The sequence below is a fragment of the Columba livia genome, chromosome 3, assembly GCF_036013475.1.
Source record: "Columba livia isolate bColLiv1 breed racing homer chromosome 3, bColLiv1.pat.W.v2, whole genome shotgun sequence".
In the NCBI taxonomy this organism is placed as follows: Eukaryota; Metazoa; Chordata; class Aves; order Columbiformes; family Columbidae; genus Columba; species Columba livia.
In genome coordinates this window covers 103,388,716-103,408,856 of record NC_088604.1, presented here as the reverse complement: position 1 = coordinate 103,408,856, position 20,141 = coordinate 103,388,716, and the positions used below count along the sequence as shown (strand labels likewise).

Sequence of the window (20,141 nt, the reverse complement as noted above, 5' to 3'; positions counted from 1 at the left end):
AGAGTGGGTCTGTGAATAATTGTCCAAAAAGAAATTACGTTGTTATTTTTTTTCTTCTCACAAGTGCCTCTGGAATCAAATTAATAAACTAAGTGTCAAACTTATGTTCCACTCTAATGACCCACAAATTGCTCAAGCTAATTTTCATCCTGTTGAGTTCCCCTTCAGGCAGTAGTGGAGAAACAGCAAACCCTCAGAAGGCAGTTAGTAATTAGACACTCTATCCTTGGTGAATTTGGGTGTTCAGTTTGCAGGCCATCAGTCATAGATGCAGCAAGCCACAAACCTGCAGGCTGAATGGCAGATTTTCAGCCTTTCCTCTGCAGCACAGGGACTGACGAATGCACAGCATCCTTCCTCAGAGTGCCTTTGCTGGGCTAAGTTTGGCATCCAGAGTAAATGGCAGCCTTTTTATGAGGCAGTTTTAGAGCAGCAGAACTGTGGACTGAGAGACAGAGGAGGTTTCTAGTCCATTCCAATATCTCTAGGGTAGAGGGACACCTGAAGGGCTTTGTAGAGGCCAAGACTCATGCTGACCTTGACCTTTCCCTCCCAAATACCTCTGTGCTCACAGAGTTTCCTCACTCACTGTGCCTGGCACAACCCAGCTCAGGCCACTGAGGACTGTGCTCTTCCTCCACATGCAGATGCTGACTTAAAACAAACCATCTGTGTGATCGAATTATGTACGAAACTCTGAGAACCAGGGCTGCCATTCCCAAGCTCTCCCACTGTCTTTGCAAAGGTGCCTCTACTTTCCCAGTGATTTTCATGAGTTTTGCAGAAACTCAGCCCCTCTAAGAAATTGGTTAAATCTGACAGCTGGAAAATAACTTAGCTAGGCCATGCTATCTGCTACTACCTCTCAGAATTCCCTTACAGACAGGGTAATATAAGGAGTCAGTGCTAGAGAAATTCTCAGGTAACACTGTGCATCCCTTCCAGGAAGATGTGATTGTCAATACATTGCTCAGTGGCTCAGTAAGAACAGAACTTCCATTGCTAGTAACAGGCCTTATCTAACTGCGCCAGGCCTTTGTCCTAATGTCCTTAGACTTGTTATCTCCCCATTTGTTATGAGAACTTGCTCTGTGACCAGCATTTGCAACCAGGTGTCTCTTGTTGTGACATTCAGTTTGAGTGTGGGATATCAAAAACGGCCTTGGAAATATGGGCACAAGTAGAAAACAGAGGGCCAAGAACTAAAAACAACTTACTGACTGCTGGTTAATTACTGGTAATAGTAGAAGCTCAACCTTGAGAGCTGGGAAAATAGTGGTCTAAGTACAATAGACTAAACAGTTAAGCAGGAAAAAAACAGCCCAGCAAGAGGATGAGGCACCTGCCACTGCAGATGAAAGTAGCAGCCTCCAGCTTCACAATACTACGTGGTCCATGGGAGAGGGGTCAAAGGCTAAGAACTGTCTAGAAACTCAGAAATCTTTTAAAAGGTCAAGATCTTGAATTCTGGGGAGAGGTATCATAGTCATGAGAACTGTTATCACAGAATCATGGTGGGATCATCAGAGCTGTGAGGTCAAAGGACACAGACTCCCCCCACTCCCTTTGCCTGCTCTCCCTGCATGCTCCAAGTGTTAATGGACAGAAACTGAACAAAGCTGGTTATGATTTGTGGCAACAAATGCTTCAAAGGCAACAATGAAACTCCATGTAGCCCAGCTTCCAAAATGTCAGCTGATACAATAAGTGTAATCTCTGGAGGCATTAAGGCACACATAAATTAAAGTCTAAAAGTAGTCTGCTTAATCCCAACACTATTTGCTGTCTATCAGCTGTAATAATACTCTTTCATGAGTCACTTACATGTGGCCTCTTCCACCGTAAATTTCGGGGTAGTTTCTTTAGCAGTGCTCCCGTTCCAATAGAGCTGATGTGAGCAGGGAAGTTGTCATCTGTGAACAGGCACTTGTTCTTCAAGCACATCTCCAGCAAGGCTTGGTAGTTCTGCTGGATGGGTGGGGTGTGTTTTTGAAAAATACTCCTGCCTAAAGGCACTGGTGACTTCTTTTTTTTCAAGCATGGCAGAAAAGGCATGGTGATGTCCACAGCAATGTCAGGATAATTTTTTCCACTGAGAATTCTGCAGGGATCTTCACCCTACACAGTCCTGCTGGAAACTCCTTGTTTCTTGGGATGAGGTGTGTCTTCTCCAAAAGAATTCCTGATCACTAAAATAAGTGTAAAAAGTCAATTTGATAATGGCTTTTAAAATTTTCTCTTTAACTAGCGGGAGGGAGGGATGGGGGCGGCACTCCCAGGCACCAGTGAGGGACCCATCCAATTCTAATCTAGCAACGATCACTGCATTTTGAAGGCTTTACATTTGCTGTAGATCTGAGTGAAATCAAAATGAGTGACCTCATTGACTTTTACTGAGGCTTTGATGCCACAGACATGGCTATTCTCAGCCTCTCTCTGGACTACTTAGGCTTTCCAGGATATTTTCATAACCTGTTGCAACATGAATGATAGTCTTTATTCAACCACATTCTGGCATGTGGACATTTCCCCTCCCCAAAAAAGAAAAATAGCAAGATAAACCAAAGGCTAACAGCAAAATGGAAGACATTAGGTGTTACAAAGTCATTACTCACAACCCCCAATGGTTATTTTGCCCTTTTTGCCTTGTTTTGAAGAATGATACAATCTCTCCCAAGAGATCACATTCCATCTTGCTGATTACCAGAGATTCACACATGAAATCACATGCTGAGATATTTTTTTTTCTTGTAACATTCAAGACAAATGTTTCTCATCCCCTCACGGAAAACAGAAGAGAGTGATTTCATATCCATTTTTTTTAATATTAGCAGCTATGCTAAACATCAGCAGCCATCACCTTTTGCTGCAAGTGGTAGACTCCTGGGAGAAACCATGATTAAAATCTCAACAGGCAAATCACACCCATCAGTGGTAACAAGATGATCATAATCATAGCCTTCTCATTACAGTGTGGACTGAAAAAATGAATTGGGATACAAAGTTCAATAAATGGTTCACATGTCATAATGATACAGTAGTTGGAAGGCTTCCCTGCAGAGGAGGCTTTCTGAGACTCAAAATCACTGCCCCGGGCACCCTGGGAAATTGGTCCTGGCTAGGAATCAGTTGATTGTTATTCCCATTGAAGTTGAAGGTCACTGGTGTTCCCTGTGAGAAACCATACAGCCACAGATTGCACTTTCCTCCCACACAGAGCCCTCATTTGTTACAAAGCCACTCTACAACTGATCCATAAGGCTTGATCCTCAAGGGCAACCAAAAGAAAATCTTCAAAATATAACCCCGGCAACAAAAATTCAATTTCCTATTGTACAGTAGACATTTCAGACCCGAAAAAGCATTTAAGTGCCTAACAACTTGCCTGCTTTTTCTCCAGATGAAAAATACTGTCTCTCCCTCAAAACCTTGCCTTTTTACAGCCATTGACCTTCATGGCTACAACACATGAGCAACAGACAGAGAGATAGATGTAAGAGAAAAAAAAAAGAGGAAGAAAACAGCCTGGAGACTGGCTGCACTTTATTTAGACAGACAAAACACGTATGAAGAAGAATTTCTCATATGCTGCTCCCCAGGAAAAGAAGTGGTGAGCAATTGACGTACTTTGAGCTACACTGAAGAGCAAATACTTTGACATTACATTTTTGGGTGTGCAGAACATCCACAATGCCAGGTAAAATCATTGTAACCCTTCACCAGTTCTCACTTCAGCCTGCAGTTTATTTGAAAAAAGAACTGAACTGCACAGATAGGCCTTGAAACTAAGAGATAGTATGAAAACAAAAATGTTTTTAAAATTGAGGTTTAAATCACCTGAATACGTAGCCTGATTTTCAAGAAAACAAGCCAACAGTCCTGACAGTAACAGTGTGTGTTGAGTCAATGATGCAGCTACTTTATATGTTTTGAAAACCTTCCAGCTGAGCCTGCCTGTAAATGTATTGTTTTAAACTCTTTTTCAAATTTCCGGGAAATCGTTGAACAAAAGAGGCAATGAAGCGTTTTATATGTCGTGAACAGTCAGTGCTCAGACAGCTACAAGGTGTTCCACCACACGTTCAGCCTTCTGCCTGCTGCCCGGCCACAGTCATGTGGAAGAGGAGGCAACAGATACAGTTGTACAGGATGAGGCACAGTATCCCTGGATAATCACTTGTGCTTCACTCAGCGACGTTACTGAACCAGACTGAATCAGTGTGCCCCACCATGTCCTCCAGCATGGGTGGAGCTGAGTGTGTGCGTGTCTCTCTCAGCAATTATAATTTCTAATGGCAAGCAGCCAAGTGTAGCAGACAGAGGTTAAATGCTTTAGATGGAAACTGTGAACCGGTAGGCTGGATGGATTTCATCCTTTACTCTTTGCACATTCTCCCAGTTAGTATGTTTGTCCTCTGATGTAGGTCCTTCCACTACATTAGCATCCTGTGATCTTCTCTGATCTCTCTCAACATCTTAGATACCACGAAGTACCCTCATTACTAAGTCCTAAAATGAGAATCTGAAGAATCCACAGAAAATCCTCCACTTCTAGCAAAAGTAATTGGACCATAAAAGAATTCTCTGAGAGCCTCTTTCTCTACAAGGGGATTTCTCTCAGGCAACACTGAGGCAGTGGGTAATTTGAGGGCTAAACCTGGAGCTGACAGAGCTCAGCCCAGCTCTGATTTAACAAAGACAATCTGTATCTGGTCGGAGGAGCCGCTCCTCATTGTGTGGAACAGAGCTAATGTTTGCATGCAAAATAATAAATTTTACAGTAAGCAGAACAAATGATGCGGGCCCATCTTTTACAACTGTTCTCGTAATACAGCAGAACATTAGCTACAGAAATTAGCAGTCATTAGTCAAAATGGGAATCTGACTGTATTAGGCTTTGTTAATCTTTATTAGTCTCTAAACACACAGCATGAAAAGAGCACTTGCAGGTACAATCTCAAGTCTTTCACTAAACATAGAAATATATTTCAGAAATAAAGACACACAGCTGACTCCCACTCTTCCTGTGGGCTTTTCAGCAAATAGCGCTATCTTTAAAAGAAGCATTGAACTGCATTTTCTCACAAAATGAATGAACATACAGACAGGTGGAGGACCTTGCCCTGAATTTCCTGTGCCCAAAAGTTGCTAAACACCTTCTTCTGGTGCTGAGACTTTCAAGGCTGAGCAGTGAACCTCCCACTGATGTTAACAACAAGACGGTAGCAAAAACACCCGTACGGCTTTCAGAACTTCAAACAACTCTGAGCAAAGATTCACATTAAAAGACTCTGACTGAGGATTTAAAATACATATTCTTTGCTGTGTAAATTGTCCCAGCTATATCAAAATCAGTGGAAATATGAAAACCCATTTTACTCAAGATCTGCCTGTAAAAACTTAAGGTTACAACACCCTATTCATAATCATCCTAATCATTAGAGACTTTGATTGGCCAGAGCTCCCATTAAAGTCAGATGAACCTTCTGATCTCTACAGAATACTTTGTGATCAAATATCAGCCAAACCACACCTAAACAGCAAAACTGAAAGAAGGGTGCACAAAATCTGTGTTACCTAGAACACCAGCCTGTGTTCCCAACCCTTTGGCAGGCAGAAGCTTTGGAGCCGTGACAGGCAGGGCAGCTGTCCCGGCTCATCTAGTTGCTTTACATCACACCCATTCTTCTCATGTTTGCTGATGGGAACTTTTTGCCTTTCTCTTTAACACTTCCAAAGTACAGCAGCAGCTGCTGCATTCAGCACGGCCAGCAATGTCATGTAACTAATACACCCATCTGATCCTAGAGGACAGCTTCATCTCAGCACCGTGCCTCCAAGAAGAGGTGACAGAGTTACAGGCCTTTCAGACCCCTGGAAAATCCCAACTCTCTGCTGGCCACAGACAACTGCTGAATGCCAGCACCAAATCCCTGTACACAGCACGTGGCGTTTGATGTCCTACCTTCTCCAGGTGTGTCCTCACAGCAAAGGATAACTGTTCCACTGGCAGTAATGCCTGTTCTTATAAATAGTATATATGCTACCTCTACCTCTGTGTGTATTTGTATGCATGCATGTGTTCATGTATATATATATCTTGCCTACGTAACTCTGAGAGCTAGTCCTCACCTATCAAGCACTACGGTAAAAGCAGGAGGTGTGGAAAAAAAGCATATTGAGTAATGTCAGAAAATCTCTGAAGAGCCCAATGCAAAATATTCCACAGAAGACAGGAAAGAACAGGTCAGCCATCGTGCAGACTATTGTTTGACTCACCCATCACTTTAGTGGACAGCAGCTTCCTTGTTTAGTTAGCTGTTTGATTATTCAAAGCACAAAACTCCATGTCTCTCCACATACCACTGACAAGGTAGAACAGGAAGACCCGTTCAGCTGTGTCTTAATACATTTTAACACAATTTCTGCTTTCAGGTAAGAAAAAGTTCAGACAGGAAATAATCTCAAAAACCCCACATTTTCTGAGAACAGATGGAGCCATGACTCCATGTTACCAATCAGCAAATCTGAATAATTTCTAAAAAGAACATGTATATAAGTTTGAGGGAAGTAAGCATCTTATCACAGAGACAGTCAAAACCATCCAGGATTTACAGGAGAAAGCTCCAAGGTTCTGCACTGCAAGGATGGTGAAGGGCTCTGAGAGTTTTTCTTTCCAGCGCTATTACAGACATGACAGGTCAGGTCCCCCATGTGCAATACAAAACACTGTCTTTGCTATACAAATGTAAGGAGTGAACTCTCCGGAGGCAATCATGCTTCCCACTCACCATGTATACCTTATCCATCCCCTGTTCTCCATTTCTGGTGGCACTTCTGGGTACCAACACCACATTCCACCACAGGTAATGAAGGGCTAAGAGCTGCTTGGCAAGGGCAGAGAAAAGGACAGCGTGTGCGTACCAAGCCACCTGAGAACAATGGCAGGAGGAACCTGATGGGAAACATTTCAGGTGAATGTGGAGGAACAGTGAGGGCAGGACAAGAACACAGAGTTGTAAAGGCAAAGCAGTAAGTGAGGAAAGATATAAGACTACGGTGGAGATTATTTTCTTCCTAGGCCACGTGGCAACAGCAGGAGGTGAAGAAGCTTGATGTAGCTGAACCAGAGGAAACTCTCCTTCCATTATTTATCAAATTAGTGTATTTGATTTATTTCTGGGGGCTTGCTGTACCTTCCCCTCTCCCCATCCCTTTCCCATAAACCCAGATATTCTCTGTCGAACCCACCACTACCTGAACTTTTGACACTGTCTATTTGGGTTTCTTAATGGGTGATGAACAAACAGTGACAGTAACTGCACTGGCAGGAAGTGAATTCTACCAAACAACACTGCTCCCACAAGTTTCTTCACACTGTCAAAGTGTTATGGTACCAATTGAGTCACCACCTCTTTTCAAACTTGGTGACTTGCTGATGTCCCCATCCTCAGATGATCTTTTGTAGGAAGTAAACCCATTCAACCTAAGGCAGGAGATAAGCAAATACACACGTCACCATTACTTGATTGCACGTGAAATGAGTTTCAGTTAAACAATGTTGTGTTTCGCCCCCCAAAAATAGGTTTGGTTTTGAATGCAAATACTATGTGACTTCATGCAGCCCTGTTCGCTTCCAGCAAAGCAGAAGTGGATCTTCTTCAGCCAAGTCTCTCTCTCCTGGTCAAGGCAAACATGCAGAGAAGTCACCGTCAGCCATGTTACCAACAGCAGCGACAAGACTGAGAAACTACAGAGCTGAAAGTTTAATCCATTGTGGCTTGAGAGAAAAAGACAAATTCTATAGTAGAGCACAGTAACAGACACCATCTGTATCAGGTATGGGTATGTCCTGAGTACTGCAGTAGAGTAGTTTCTGTGCAGGGCATTCGAGAGAGAGGTTTTGCATTTGAACGACTGAGAAACTTTCAAGAAAAACAGCCCTTCTTCCAGTAGTGACATTTTAAATGAAAAATCACTTGGAAAAAAAAAATATATACTTTTGTTCTTTTTCTGCTTTCAAAATTTAAAAAATGTAAAATTTTGTTTTTAAAAATGCCTAAAGATTGCACCATAAGACCAATTGTCCGACAGAAAACCAGCCATTAACACATCCCTGTTTAAGAAATGAAAAGGAATAAACAATGAAAACAGATTAAAAATTTCAATTTGGACTCTGGCAAAAAGAAAAACTTAGTTATAGTCCTAAACTTCCTTTCCCAATTTTATTTCCGTTTGTTTTTTACAAGCTCTGCACTTCAAGGTAAAGACAGTCCTTGAGTAAGTCAGCTTTCCAGAAAGAAATGGTGAAGAAAACAAGCCGTAAAATAAATAAAATTGTGCAACGTTTGTGAGTCATCTACAGAAAGTCTATAAAAACTCTCAGCTTTGGTTGCGATCTGCCCTGGTGGTGAAGAATCCAAAGGAAAGGGGCTGTCTTCAGAGAAGGAAAGGAAACTCTTTTTTTGGCCATTTGGCCATCAGATGAACATATTTATGACTAGTGCAAATTTATTATTAATATGTATCTTCTTCTTGTAAACATGGGACAAGCGTGCTTCTGTGTACCTGTAGGTTCAAGCTCCCGCGGCTTGCAGAACAGAACGCGTGCTTTCCTCCCCCATTCACTGTGCTCAGGAAGGGCATCAAGGTGGCCTGGGGAGATTTACCATCAAAGGCTTCCTGGCCTGCCCTTTACTCAGCTCAGAGGATATCGCAAGCAAGCACCAAAGAGACTCCAAATATAGCTGTAGAAATACCAGAACGGCATTGGAGGAGCGCAGTCCTTAAATGGCAAAACTGTCTAGAAGATTAAAGTTATTTTTTTTCCTACAAAATTTGGAATTCTTGCCAAAAAGTGTTGATTTCTACGGGGCCTTTCATTTACAGGAGTGTTCATGGGAAAGGAGTCATCAAATTCTTAAAGCAAAAAATTTCCATTTATAAAACGACAGAAACGAGGGAAATCAGTCCAAAGGAGCTTTCAAAACGTTCATTCCACTTTCAGACTAGCTTCAGGCATTGGCAGGAAAGCAGAGAAGCCTGACCTTCAGAAAATACAGTCAGCTCGCTATTTTCTCCCAGAAAAAGAAAACTGGTCCCTGGAGCCCTCGCACACACCTGGCGGGTCAAGCCATGCCGCGGGATGCACAAGCACATGGGAGCACAATGGGAACAGGCAGGAAAATGGCTGCTCCTGCCGCCAGGTGCAGAGAAAGGGACCTGCATCCTTGTCCTGGCGCACGGAGCCACAGGTGTCTTGGGGTGTGTGTGTCCTCTCTTGTGGCATACAAGTCTCTTGCCACATTTCTCAAACCTGCTGGAGGAACTCAAGTGAAAAAGCCATTTGGGGATATTTTAGGAAAAAAATCGCTGCTCCGTCCCAGCCACTCAGGGGTAATGAGGAGAGCCCGGCAGTGCAGCGCCATGGCTGACAGACGGCCCTGGGGATGTGCTGAGCTGTGAGCCACAGCTGGAAAACCCACACGGCTTTTGCTCAGCTGCTGTCCTGTAAACTCTAATTGTTGGAAGAATAAAGGAGTGGAGACAGAGGCAAATTTCTTTCCTAGAATCCCAGAATCACATTATGTCGGTCATTGGAAGGGACCTCGAAAGAACATCTAGTCCAATCCCCCTGCCAGAGCAGGAACACCCAAATGAGGTTACACAGGAAGGTGTCCAGGCAGGTTTTGAATGTCTGCAGAGAAGGAGACTCCACAACCCCCCTGGGCAGCCTGTTCCAGTGCTCTGGCACCCTCACTGAGAAGAAGTTTCTTCTCATATTTAAGTGGAGCCTCCTGTATTCCACTTTGTACCCATTACCCCTTGTCCTATCACTGGATGTCACTGAAAAGAGCCTGGCTCCATCCTCGTGACACTCACTCTTTACATATTTATAAACATTAATGAGGTCACCCCTCAGTCTCCTCTTCTCCAAGCTAAAGAGCCCCAGCTCCCTCAGCCTTTCCTCATAAGGGAGATGCTCCACTCCCTTAATCATCTTTGTTGCCCTGTGCTGGACCCTCTCCAGCAGTTCCCTGTCCTTCTGGAACTGAGGGCCCAGAACTGGACACAATATTCCAGATGACTGTGCATTTCTTCTGCTTAAATGGTGAGCACAGCCAGCTTGGTGTCTGTGAGCCCCTGAGGAGGGACAGCAGCACTGCAGCCAAGGCGGTTTGGCACTGCTGGCGCTGCCCCCACTCGAGTGGGAGCTTAGGGAGGGGGGTTAGGGACCCAGCTGGGGGTGGCAGCATTCACAAACAGCCGACCCCTCATCAGATTTGCACACTTTGTGGTTTCTTTCTAAGTGAAGGGGAATAAAATGGCGGCCGTGCCACAAATCCCTGCAGCGGCCCGCAGGTGGCGCTGTGACTCGCAGCGTCTCGCGGGGCCGGCCCGGCCTCCCTCCCCTCACCTCGCTTCCCCGCCGCGCCCCTCCTCAACATGGCGTCACCCAGTGCGGCTTCACCCGCCTGGGAGAACGGGCGGCGCCTGCCAGGAGCCGCCGACTTCCGCCGCCGGCCCATTTCCTGCAGGGCCGCCCTTAAACACCGCCCGCCGCTCTCGGAGGGCGCTGCCGCCGCCACCGCCCGCCCATCCCGCCCTGCCTCCGCGGCATGCCCACGCCGGCTGCCGGCGGCGTGAAAGGAGGCGGTGTCCACCGGCGCCGCTCAGCCGAGGCTACGAGGAGACGCGGCTGTTTTAGCCCCGCGCGGGGACCGTTTTTCTGACTGCAACCGCCCCGCCGCCGCGGGTCGCCTAACAGCAGGCGGCCCTCGCGGGTGGGCTCCGGAGGGGAGCGAGGCCTGCCAGGCCGCCCCCAGTCCCCGCCGCCCGCCCGGCCTGAGGGGGCATGCGGGGGTAGCCCGCGCCCGCAGCCAGCCAGCCCAGCGGCGCCTCCCCGCCCGCCGCCCCAGCCCCGGTGGTCGCTGCGGAGCTGGCGTCAGGCGGCCCCAAGATGTTCAGCTGGTTGGGCACCGACGACCGCCGGAGGAAGGACCCCGAGGTGTTTCAGACGGTCAGTGAGGGCCTGAAGAAGCTCTATAAAACCAAGCTGCTCCCCTTGGAAGAGCACTACAAGTTCCACGAGTTCCACTCGCCGGCCCTGGAAGATGCCGACTTCGACAACAAGCCCATGGTGCTCCTCGTGGGGCAGTACTCCACTGGGAAGACCACCTTCATCAGGTAACACCCGGCTGCCTGCCTCCCTCCCTCCCTGTGTGCCCGCACCCTCGATGCCTGTGGGCTGGGGTGGGCAGAAGGGGTCTCTGGTACCCGTGCTACACCTGGATCCCTCTTCAGTTCCCTTTTCCCTGCCCCTGGTGCCCATCAACACCCTTCAATTGAAAAGCCACCTCCATTCAAACTGTGAGAGGGTTCCTTCGCAAGGACAGGATGTTGTGAGATGTCCCATGGAACACCGACGTGGCAAGAAGTAGCCCAGGGCAGGGCTGAGGAGGCTGGCAGGGCATGAGAGTGGAGACGTGAGTCACTCTTCTCCGCTCAAAGTGCAAAGGCTGTGGGAAGCTTTGCGCAGGGTGTCCCCATGACCGTTTGGGTCAGGGTAGTCCCTCCAACAGCCATTCTTTCCGACTTCATCTAGCTTTTGGGCAGCAGGGCAACCTATGGCCAAGGAAACCTACAGTGGGTGCTTGAATTGGTCTGTGTCTCCTGCTTGTGTCTTTCTTTCTTTCCCTGTACAGAAACGTTGTTTCCCTCAGAAACAACGCTCAGGGCCTAGTTTGAGAAGCATGCGTGATCAAGTGTGTGCGTGCACAAGGGAGACCTGCCCATCTTCAGGGTTCAAAAACTAAGCCCTGTTTGTGTCCTGCTCTGCTGAGATGCTGGGAAAAGCAAGTTTGTTCATAACTGTAAAGTAAAGGCAGCAGCCAGAAGCAGGTTTGATGTGAAATTGTCGAAGAGAGGGTTAAACTTTCAGCTGGACTTGGTTGCAGGGATCTCTGTTCAGCCACATTGCTATTTCAACTTGCAGCAGCCTTTCTCTTGGGATCATAGCTGAAGCTGTGCTGTCTGCGTTTCCTATGTGATTCATAAGCTTAGTGTTAAATTCCAGCCTTTTCTGGTGTGGCTGTGTTGAAATATGTGGAATTACCCCAGTGTAAATTTGGATACAAGCCACAAATAGCCAGCCCTTTGTTCTACCAGTATTTCTTGGTGGAGGAGGGAGCTGTTGAGAGAAAGGTGAATCAAATTTGCTCTACCTCTTCAGGAGTGACCTTGAGAAATGCAAGTTTATTTTCTGTGTGTGTGCTGTAATATTCCTGCTGCTTAATGCCCCGGCCAGGAGCCAAGAACAGAATGCATTTCTGCTACCTTGTTATGCACCTGACAAACAGAGTTTGAATGAAAAGGCTTTTCCCTTGTGAGCAGGTCAGGTAGATGGTAAAGGGGCATGAATGACCTTAAGTAGTATTTGGCACAGAATTGGGGGTAGCTCCTAAAAAAACAGAGATGCTAGCTTGGATAATATAGGTGTCTGTTTCCACCCCAGATCTTTGTTTGGTGACTTGGTACCAAATGTATTTGAAAGGCTTTTTCTGTCCTCTTGGTTGCTGACACCTCAGAGCAGAACTTCCCCTGAACACAAGGAGGTTGCTAAATATCCATGCCTGAGGCTGCTAGCTGTGTAACTAGAGCATCTCTTACTAATGCTTCTCTCTGGATTGCCAGCATCAGCTTTTCTTGTGGTCTCACCTGCATGCTGTTGTTGGCAGGGACTTCCTGCCTTTGCCCTTTTCTGTTCAGTAAAGTCCTTTTCCTGTAAGCCTGAGCTCCTTTTGCAAGAAGTTTGAGTGCCTAAAACATGTTCCAGGAAAAAGCAGCAGATTGAATCTTCACTCATGTTGGATGGTACCAGCCCCTTTGCTCTCCTGTCTGCAAGCTGATCTGAGCCTCTCTGTCCACTGCATTTCATGTCTATGTGTCCTTGTGTCGCAGCCTTCTCTGTGTACAGGGCTGGGATGAGCCTGTCCAGACAGAGACTGTGGTCAAGCAGAAGAAACCAGGAGCTTCTGCTTCCCAGGAATGCAAAATGGACCTGAGAAGGCTGCACAGGAAGGCAGAGTTTTCTATGTGTAGAATAGTGGATAAGAAGGTGAAAGCTGAGAACTCTTGGAGAACCCCAGGGCCTCTTCCAGTAGGAGGAGTATGAGGGTCTGTTGTGCCAGTATGTTCCCAACCAAACAAAGGCAGGAGGTGCCAGAAAACTGAGTGTTGCTCCTGATAGGCTTCCAGGGTGAGCTTGCAGGCACTGGTCATTAGAGAGCTGGGATAAGCACCAGATTAGTATCCGGAGTTATTGTGGGAAGGCAAGTGGGAGCTAAAACTGAGAGCAGGGAGGAGTTAAAGGGGACTGGGGGAGGAACCAGGAGAGGAAACAACCATTATGTCTTGCTATTAGAGTGAAGCAAGAAACTGCCTCTGAACATCTCTTCCATAATCTTGTCAGATTGCAGGATAATTAGTGTTATCCCTGTGTATCCACTCTTATTGCATCCTCCTTGCATTGCCATGCAACTTAGGGAGATGACTTAGCACCATTAAACACTCATGTGGAATGAGCTTGGTCCCAGTTCACCTGAATCCCACTACACCATTAAAATAAAGGACAAAGGACCTTAGTCACCTACCAAAGGTAGATTTATCTCCCAAACAGCTTTCTCATTCTTGGGGAATCTGAGGGGGAACAAGGAAGAAATGCAAGGCTCTGAAGCACCTAAGCTGCAGTGTCTTGCAGTGAGGCTTCTTGCTTGTCAGGAAGTGATGGCAGAAAGAAGGCAGTCAAGGTCAGCAGTGAGAAATATGACTGGAGGTTGAGGCAGGGAGGAGGTAGGCAAGTTGTGTGGGTCAAAGCCAGGGGAGTGAGACCAAGGCACTGTCTTGTTTTCAGTGGAGCCAGGCTGTTCTCTCCCCTGCTTTTATGGACCCAGATAACTGAGCCTTACCTTGCTATGTGGAAGATATTGTGTCACTAACTGCAGTTTTTCTGTTCCTGCTCCCTGCTGTATCCTCTGTTCTCAATCATCCTGTTTCTCTTCTCAGCATACATTTGGCTGAGGCTTATCTGCAGGGCCAGGGTCTGAAAAACAGTGAGGGCAAGGCAACACCTCTACCTGAGAATATCTGACAGCCTCAGCAGGATGCCACTGGAGCCTGCCTCTGCAATGTTATGGCTTTTTATGTTTCCTGTAAGAGGGTGGGAGTGCAGGACAGAACATTACTTGCTTAATTAACTCAGATGCTGTGGTCTTTTCTAAAAATAATCCTGGCTTCTGTCCAGCCATCCTGCTAATAAAATAAATGAGCCTGCCAGAGCTCCACTAACTGTCAACATGGCTTGCTTTTTGGGTGTAGCCACCCCTTCCTCCTACAGCCAATCATTTACATGTCCTGGCCTCTGCAGACTGTTTATCACAGGCTACATGCAGTGTTTTGGTGTGACCTCCCTGTGTGGCCCTGAACCTTTCAGCTCTGCCTTTACCAGGCAGTTGTCACTGTTTCCTCCTGCTCTGCCCTTCTTCCCTTTCCCGCTCCGCATCACCTCTGCTGCCACACACAGCATCCTGCCCAGCTCCTGTGTGACTCATCACCAGCAAACCACCCCTTCCCCCACATCCTGCAGCATTCCTGCCTGGAGAGCCTGGGATGTCCTGGCCTGGCTCCTGTGCTGCTCCAAACCTGCCTGGGAAAGCTACCCCAAGCCAGGCTGGCATTAATGCAGCTTTCCTGCCCTCTCTCTCACCTCTCCCCTCACCAGGAGGGGACACAGGCCTGAAATAGGGCAAACAGCCTGGTGTTCCTGAGCACATACCAATGCCAGACACTTCTCCAAAAAGCAGATTGGCTATGGAAAACCATTCACCTCTTGCCTGGCACTCTCTGCAGGTGTCCCCAGTCTGGCAGAAGGTCACTCCCCCAGGCTCTTCATGGTGTTCAGTGGCTCAGTATAAGGAATGCTGTGCTGGCAGGGGTAGTTGCTTGCTGTTATTTGGTGTTTTCCGCAGCTATTGTTTGCTCTTCTCTCCCAGAAATCCCCACAATTGTTACAATTGCATGTGTTCTCTAGCTTGCTTCTGTTAGCAGAGGCAGCCTGTGTCACTGCCTAGCAGAAGTGCCTTCCTCATCAGTGTCAATAAATCCCCTTGTGTTTGTCCTGCGTACAATGGGATTCTTGTGCTGCAGACACTCTGCTGCACTACATACCCGAATCTCCCAGAGCAGCCTTCCTTAAAATAGATGCTCTGATGCTAGGCAGTGCAAATCTTCATCTCTCTGATTTCATACTACTTGTTGCACATTAAGTCAATTAACATTGGCTTGTAGCTGCTTCTGTATGAGAGTGCTTTTTGTTGTGGTGTTTTGTTTAAGTCTCATGCAAGAAATAAATACAGAAATACTTTGAAACATTGGCTGAGTGGAGCTGTGATAAAATTATTTCAAGCAGCCTGGCTGGAGGAGTAGTATTGCTGTTGTATGCAGGACTGTTGCTTAGACTTTCTCGGAAGCTTTGTCTATAAATGACAAACAAAACCCGCAGGCTTTTTTTTTTTTCCTGTTGGCCAAAACCTATCATATTACATCTGCATCTCAAACTGGTAAAAAACAAACAGGTTATTGTTCTGGCAAGGCTGACACCTGGCATTGGGTGCTCAAAAGCACTTCACTTGTTGCATTTGACAATTGTTATCACTACCAGTTTCTTTTCTCTCTAGTATTTGCAAAGGGAGAACTTGGGGATTTTTCTATGGATTCCATGAATGCCTATCTGCATATCACTCTTAAATATACTATGATGTCAGATCAAAAGCGGAGTAGGAAGCAGGAGCAGAGGGAAGCTAATAGCAGTGACAAGCATTGCAGCAGTGTCCATCAGGGGCTAACATTTTCAAATTGCTATCCAGGAGGCCTGAACTTCAAGTCTGGCTGAGTGGCCTCTAACCTAGCAAATGGTTGTTTCGGTGTAAAGAGTTTTCCAGAAATTGGAGCCAAGAACATATGATAGCCTAGAGAGCAATTGGTGGGAGAAAAATGGCTGCTACAAGCTAGAGAGAAGTTACTGTAGCTGCCAGGAAGGTGTATGGTGATCACCGGCCAGGGAGGTAGCACACACCAGCATTAGCTGTGGTCTGCTTTGGCTAAGTAATGATCCACTTTTATAGGAAAGCTCAAGGAACCCCTGCATAGGCTTTAGGTAGATAGGACGTATATCCATCCTAGTATAGGTCAGAGGGCTCTTCCCTTCTTGGAATCCTTCCTGGATTATTTCAGCTTTTTTGGGAACTGCTAACAGCTGCTGCTTCATTTTGGAGTTGCTCCCATTAAGAGAAGTCCATCCTGGTGAGCAGAGGGCTTGGAAATCACTTGGGATGGAAGTTACAGGAAAATACATGTTAAAATACCAATAAAGGAGGTAGTCAGCTTCTAAGGGAATTGTGGATATAATTGCTGGAGTTGTTCTTGCTGCAGCCATTCTCATCATTAAGGTGTACCAAACCAGAGAAACAGCTGTGATTTGCAGTATATCCTGGCCCTGCCCTTTCTCGTTTTACCTCTAGATCTGATTGATTTGGCCTTGCCCACTGGGAAATGAAGATGCATTTGCTGATATGGTGTCGATAAATACTCCTGCTGAACTAGTACAACTACTCTGGATGGTGATTAACTCTTAAAACGATGGTGAAAGCAAGAACCCCAGAAAAGTTATTAAAAGCCTTTATGCCAGTGGTCCATTAGTCACTCACATAGGAACTTATCATCTCTGATAAGACTCAGCTGAGTGAACCAATGCTGGTTGTTAAACACACTGATCTCAGTCATGAAAAATCTTCAGCCCTTCTTCCATTTCATTTTCCCCATCCCCTGAATCTACTTATAACATCACAGCAATTTTATATTTACCTTTCTGCCTACTAAAGATTAGGTCAAAGCAACAGAAGAGGAATGCTAGCTACCTATTGGCAACAAGCAACATGGTATTATGTTTTCATAACCTGACAGCTGTATGTTCCTCATGTAACAATCCAGAGCTTTTCACCAGCTCAGATGGCCCAACACCATTCCATACTGAATTCTAGGCCAGTTATAGCTGTCTTTTGCAAGCCACATGGACACAATGGTCTTAGTTTTCAGTGTAGAACCAGCAGGTAGTATGGTTTTTTGCACCCCGGCATGGACCTGACCTCAGTGGTGGCATTTGGTGTTTTAATGAGCCAAGGGGACCTGTCCCATGCACACCACTGACCCAGCCCAAATTTGGCAGGGTAGGTCAGGATGTGCTGCCAGGGTCCTATTCAAAGTTCTACAGCCCCATAGGTGAGTATCTTTTCATTAAATTTTCTAAACCATAGCTTTAGAGAGGCTGACAGGAGCTTAGGAAATAATAAGGGTTGCTGTGCTTAGTGTGCTGTTTAGCTTGATATGAAATATTGGGATATACTCTGCCACCCACATATGCTTAATATGCTTGAGCAGTTTGTATTGTAGATGTGTAGCTGTGTTGCAGAAGCACACAGGAAGGGAGACTTGAGACTTCAACAGTCAAGTACAGGAGAAGTTGGCATTTAAGCGACTGATTTGAACTGGAGGCTAAGCACATTAGTTGGATGAGTCTGTTGAAATGAGCAGCAGTGAAATAATTGATACTGGCACAAGAGACCAGTAAGGTTTTAGGATTAACTCTGTGATTGCAGTGAACTGGTGTTTTTTTCTTTGCTATGCTAAGTCTGTTCTAAATGTCTTGAGGATTAAATACACAAAATGATCAAACATGATGCGAATCTCTTCCCAGCAGCTGTAATCTTCTCAATTTCTTAATCCACCTGAAATAAGAAGTCTTTAAGTATGGAGATCTTGAGTAGAAAAGCTGCCACGACATTTATCAAGTGATTTGGTGACAGTGCTAAAAATAGTCTCAGAAGGATCCATATTCTTCAGCTTCATAATTACATTGCAATCTTCAGTACAACTCTTTTAAGACTTAGGCAGCTCATGTCTCATGCCCACACCCTGTCTTTTTGCCTGCAGGTACCTGCTGGAGCAGGATTTCCCAGGGATGAGGATTGGACCAGAGCCTACAACTGACTCCTTTATAGCAGTTATGCAAGGAGATGTGGAAGGAATTGTTCCTGGAAACGCATTGGTGGTGGATCCCAAAAAACCATTCAGGAAACTCAACGCCTTTGGCAATGCCTTTTTGAACAGGTCAGTACTCAAGAACTTAGTTGCTCTGGAGAATAAAGCCAGAACCCAATAAGCAGCGCAGCTTAGCAATTTAAAGGGATAAGGCATTACAGTGTTACAGTGTCACAGTATGTTTGGGATTGGAAGGGACCTCAAAAGATCATCTAGTCCAATCCCCCTGCTGGAGCAGGAATGCCTAGGTGAGGTCGCACAGGAACATGTCCAGGTGGGTTTTGAATGTCTCCAGAGGAGGAGACTCCACAACCTCCCTGGGCAGCCTGTTCCAGTGCTCTGGCACCCTTACTGAGAAGAAGTTTTTTCTCAAATTTAAGCGGAACCTCTTGTGCTCCAGCTTGATCCCATTACCTCTTGTCCTATCATTGTTGGCCACCGAGAAGAGCCTGGCTCCATCCTCATGGCACTCACCCTTTATATATTCTTTCTTTCACCATCCACATGGCTGATGTAAAGCCTTTCCAGTCCTACCAGGTGCATGTAAGTCACTCACTGAGAGGCAGATGAACAAATTCAAGTGAGACAAACCTTCATTTTACTTGAATAAACAAAAATTACAGCTAAGCCTGTCAAGCTCATCCTGTAGGAGTCTAGAGGTAAATCTCTTAATTACACTTCATTCTCACTTGCTCTTATATTCCTAGGTTCTTCCATTCTGCCATCACTTCAGTTGCCTGGAACTAAATAGTCTAACCAGATGTAGCCACTGAAGTCCGTAGAGAGGTGGAACTGGCATAATATGCATGTTTCTATTTTCTTGCCCTTTAAACGTTGCTTCAGTGACCCCCTTGTAACAAAACCAGGCTCTCTCCATTCTGATGCCTTATATATGAAACCAAAGGTGCAAACTGATGCCAGCTCTGATGTCTTTCTCATAAAAAAAAAAAAAAACTAGCAGGGAGTTTAGACAGTGGCTTTGTGATATGAGGAATATGACCTTTCCATCCCCTAGACCTAGCCCAACCATACTGAGTTTTGGATCTAGGCCTTGCAGGAAGCCAGCAGCACACACCCATATCCTAGATGAGCACAGACTGTGCTGCAGCAGGCAGATGGGAACAAACTGACTACACCCATCATCAGCACCTTCCCTGCTAACACAGAGTGGGAGACGTTGCAAAGATGGCAGCTGCTCAGCCAAATGACCAGGAAAGCTGGGATTTGGTTTGCTTCCTAACTTCTGAGCTTAGAGGGTGTCTATCCAGAGAGTGCAGTATCAGGCTATAGTGAGTCAGGGAAGGGACCTGCAGAGAAGCTTAATGAGAGAAGAGACCTAACTGGTCTCTAAACCTAGAGACAGTTGCTGCTGTGCAGAGAAATGCACAGTCCCTCAGGGTGACTCTGCAAGCAATGTCTGATCACTACACAGGCTCGTCATTCAGATACATCAATGTGGTCTTGTACAAGAGGAACATGAAGAGGTTTTCAGTATTTTATAAGGTCCTGGGCAATAGTTAGGTCAGGTGATGGACCGCTCCCTACACTAGGGGAGGAAGGTGGTTTGCTCTCGGAAAATAAGTCCTCCTGCCTGGAATGCAGAGATAGCAGATGAAAATAACATCATTCAGAAAAGCCCTGCTGACAGCCAGGAACAGCTGCAGTTGGGAGAAAGTTCGCTACAGAGGAGAAGCAACATCAGGAGTAAGGAGGCCAAGGATGGAGGGCAAAATAACAAACACTTCTGCATTGGACTGTTTGTGTCCTGAATGCAATGGGCTTCTAACACGGCAAGGGATCTCTGCACCCATAAGCCTAGTTCACTGTATCATGCTGTGCTTTCGTTACTCTCCTGCTACTTTTTCTTCTCCTGCGAGGAAGGAGTCAAACATGTGCCTGTGAGGACAGCAGGGCAGAGGGGCACAGTGGTGATTCAGCAGCCGCAGCAGTACAGTCCTGCTAGCAATGCAGGGAGTAGCCACAATAGC

General features: G+C 46.1%; 2 protein-coding genes across 2 annotated transcripts in view; one reads left to right on the top strand and one right to left on the bottom strand.

Annotated features, from left to right (window-relative positions):
• CAPN14 (calpain 14) overlaps positions 1-6,119 on the bottom strand; it is a 29,614-nt gene extending 23,495 nt beyond the window's left edge. Inside the window, exons 1-2 of the mRNA XM_065058648.1 lie at positions 5,966-6,119; positions 1,825-2,189 (exon numbers count right to left, since the gene is read on the bottom strand). Of these exons, the coding sequence (XP_064914720.1) occupies positions 1,825-2,055 (231 nt within the window). The 5' untranslated portion in view covers positions 2,056-2,189; positions 5,966-6,119. The remainder of the gene's footprint in view (positions 1-1,824; positions 2,190-5,965) is intronic.
• Positions 6,120-10,575: 4,456 nt separating this feature from the next.
• EHD3 (EH domain containing 3) overlaps positions 10,576-20,141 on the top strand; it is a 31,320-nt gene continuing 21,754 nt past the window's right edge. The window contains exons 1-2 of the mRNA XM_005500368.2: positions 10,576-11,187; positions 18,046-18,222. Of these exons, the coding sequence (XP_005500425.1) occupies positions 10,961-11,187; positions 18,046-18,222 (404 nt within the window). The 5' untranslated portion in view covers positions 10,576-10,960. The remainder of the gene's footprint in view (positions 11,188-18,045; positions 18,223-20,141) is intronic.